At 50.8% G+C, this 1,186-nt stretch overlaps 1 protein-coding gene across 1 annotated transcript; it reads right to left on the reverse strand.

Moving 5' to 3' along the window:
* Window positions 1–445: 445 nt before the first annotated feature.
* Window positions 446–1,184, reverse strand: PPTG_19510 (hypothetical protein). Its single transcript, XM_008918064.1, has one exon. It carries the CDS (start codon window positions 1,105–1,107, stop codon window positions 478–480), a length of 630 nt encoding a protein of 209 aa, XP_008916312.1. The 5' UTR covers window positions 1,108–1,184; the 3' UTR covers window positions 446–477.
* Window positions 1,185–1,186: the final 2 nt, after the last annotated feature.

The raw sequence follows: 1,186 nt of genomic DNA on the forward strand, positions 1-1,186 counted from the left end.
CCATTCGTCTGACCATCCCGATCGGAGTCAGCCATGCAAAGTTCCTTGGTCCACGCGTGGCCTGCATCATAGAAAGCTCTGCCGAATGCGTTCCGTATCCCACCGCCGTCAACATTAGTGTGTCCAATCGCTTTAACGCCTTCGACATTGCGGCCATTGGGAACCTTGGTAGCATATGCCTCGTGGCTGACCACAGGAGCGATGATCATCGACGATGACAGCAGCGAAAGCACTGGAACTGCTGGCAATAGTCGAACCATTTCGTGCTGGTGGTGCGAGGCTAGAGGGGAATTCGTAAGTGCATACCACCGGACTGCAACATCTATTTTTTACCAATCAGTTTCGATATTTTTCGCCGTCTTATCGCGAAAAAAAACGGATGGTTTTTAATCGCTCTGGATGGATGGAATCAGAATTAGAATTCTGAGTTTCTAAAAACTAGAGCTTGGTAAGAAAAATAAAATAGCATGTTCCAGTTTATTTTCGCTTCCCTACATTTATTGCTAGCGCAACATAACCGATGACTCGGAATCCAACACTCAATGCCAAGAGCAGCAGCAAGTCTGAAGCAACGGATCTGTTGGAAATGCCCTTGTTCGCGAGCACCTCGAGCCCCGTAGTGGCAGCACAGGACGCTCCAGCAACGTCGTCGCACGAGATCTCGTCAACTTGTCGCCAGAATACGCGCATGAGGCCGTAGTAACCATACCGGAAAGGCGTGATGTACTGAACCCAGCGCAGCACACCAGGCACGTCACTCGGGTCGATGAAGAGACCACCAAGTAACAGAAGAGGCATCAGCACGATGTTCCCTGCGAGTGGGGCGATGTCGATACGTCGACAGACGCACGAAATGCAGTAACCGAAGGCCACACACGAGCTGTGCAGCAGTATCAGCACGAGTTGCATCTGGATGTACATGCTGAAGTCGTGGCCAATTCCCACTAAGAAATACAGCGGCAACAGGCTGATAATAGGGAGAATAACCTGCTGAGGCAGCTCACACAGGTTCTTTGCCGCATACCACGATGCAACGGAGTAGAGACCGATATCGTACTCACGGTATACGATAGGGAGCTCCATTGGCACGGACATGATGGCTGGCATGGAAGCTCCGTATACTTGCTCCGTTACGATGTAGAAGAAGGCACCGGAGAAATTCGATACGCCTTGTTGGTCCAGTGTC

This window comes from Phytophthora parasitica, assembly GCF_000247585.1.
Source record: "Phytophthora parasitica INRA-310 unplaced genomic scaffold supercont2.136, whole genome shotgun sequence".
In the NCBI taxonomy this organism is placed as follows: Eukaryota; Oomycota; class Peronosporomycetes; order Peronosporales; family Peronosporaceae; genus Phytophthora; species Phytophthora nicotianae.

What these genes read in the sequence shown, in the direction of transcription:
- PPTG_19510 (XM_008918064.1), bottom strand. Translation starts at nt 1,107, where the DNA reads ATGCCAGCCATCATGTCCGTGCCAATGGAGCTCCCTATCGTATACCGT.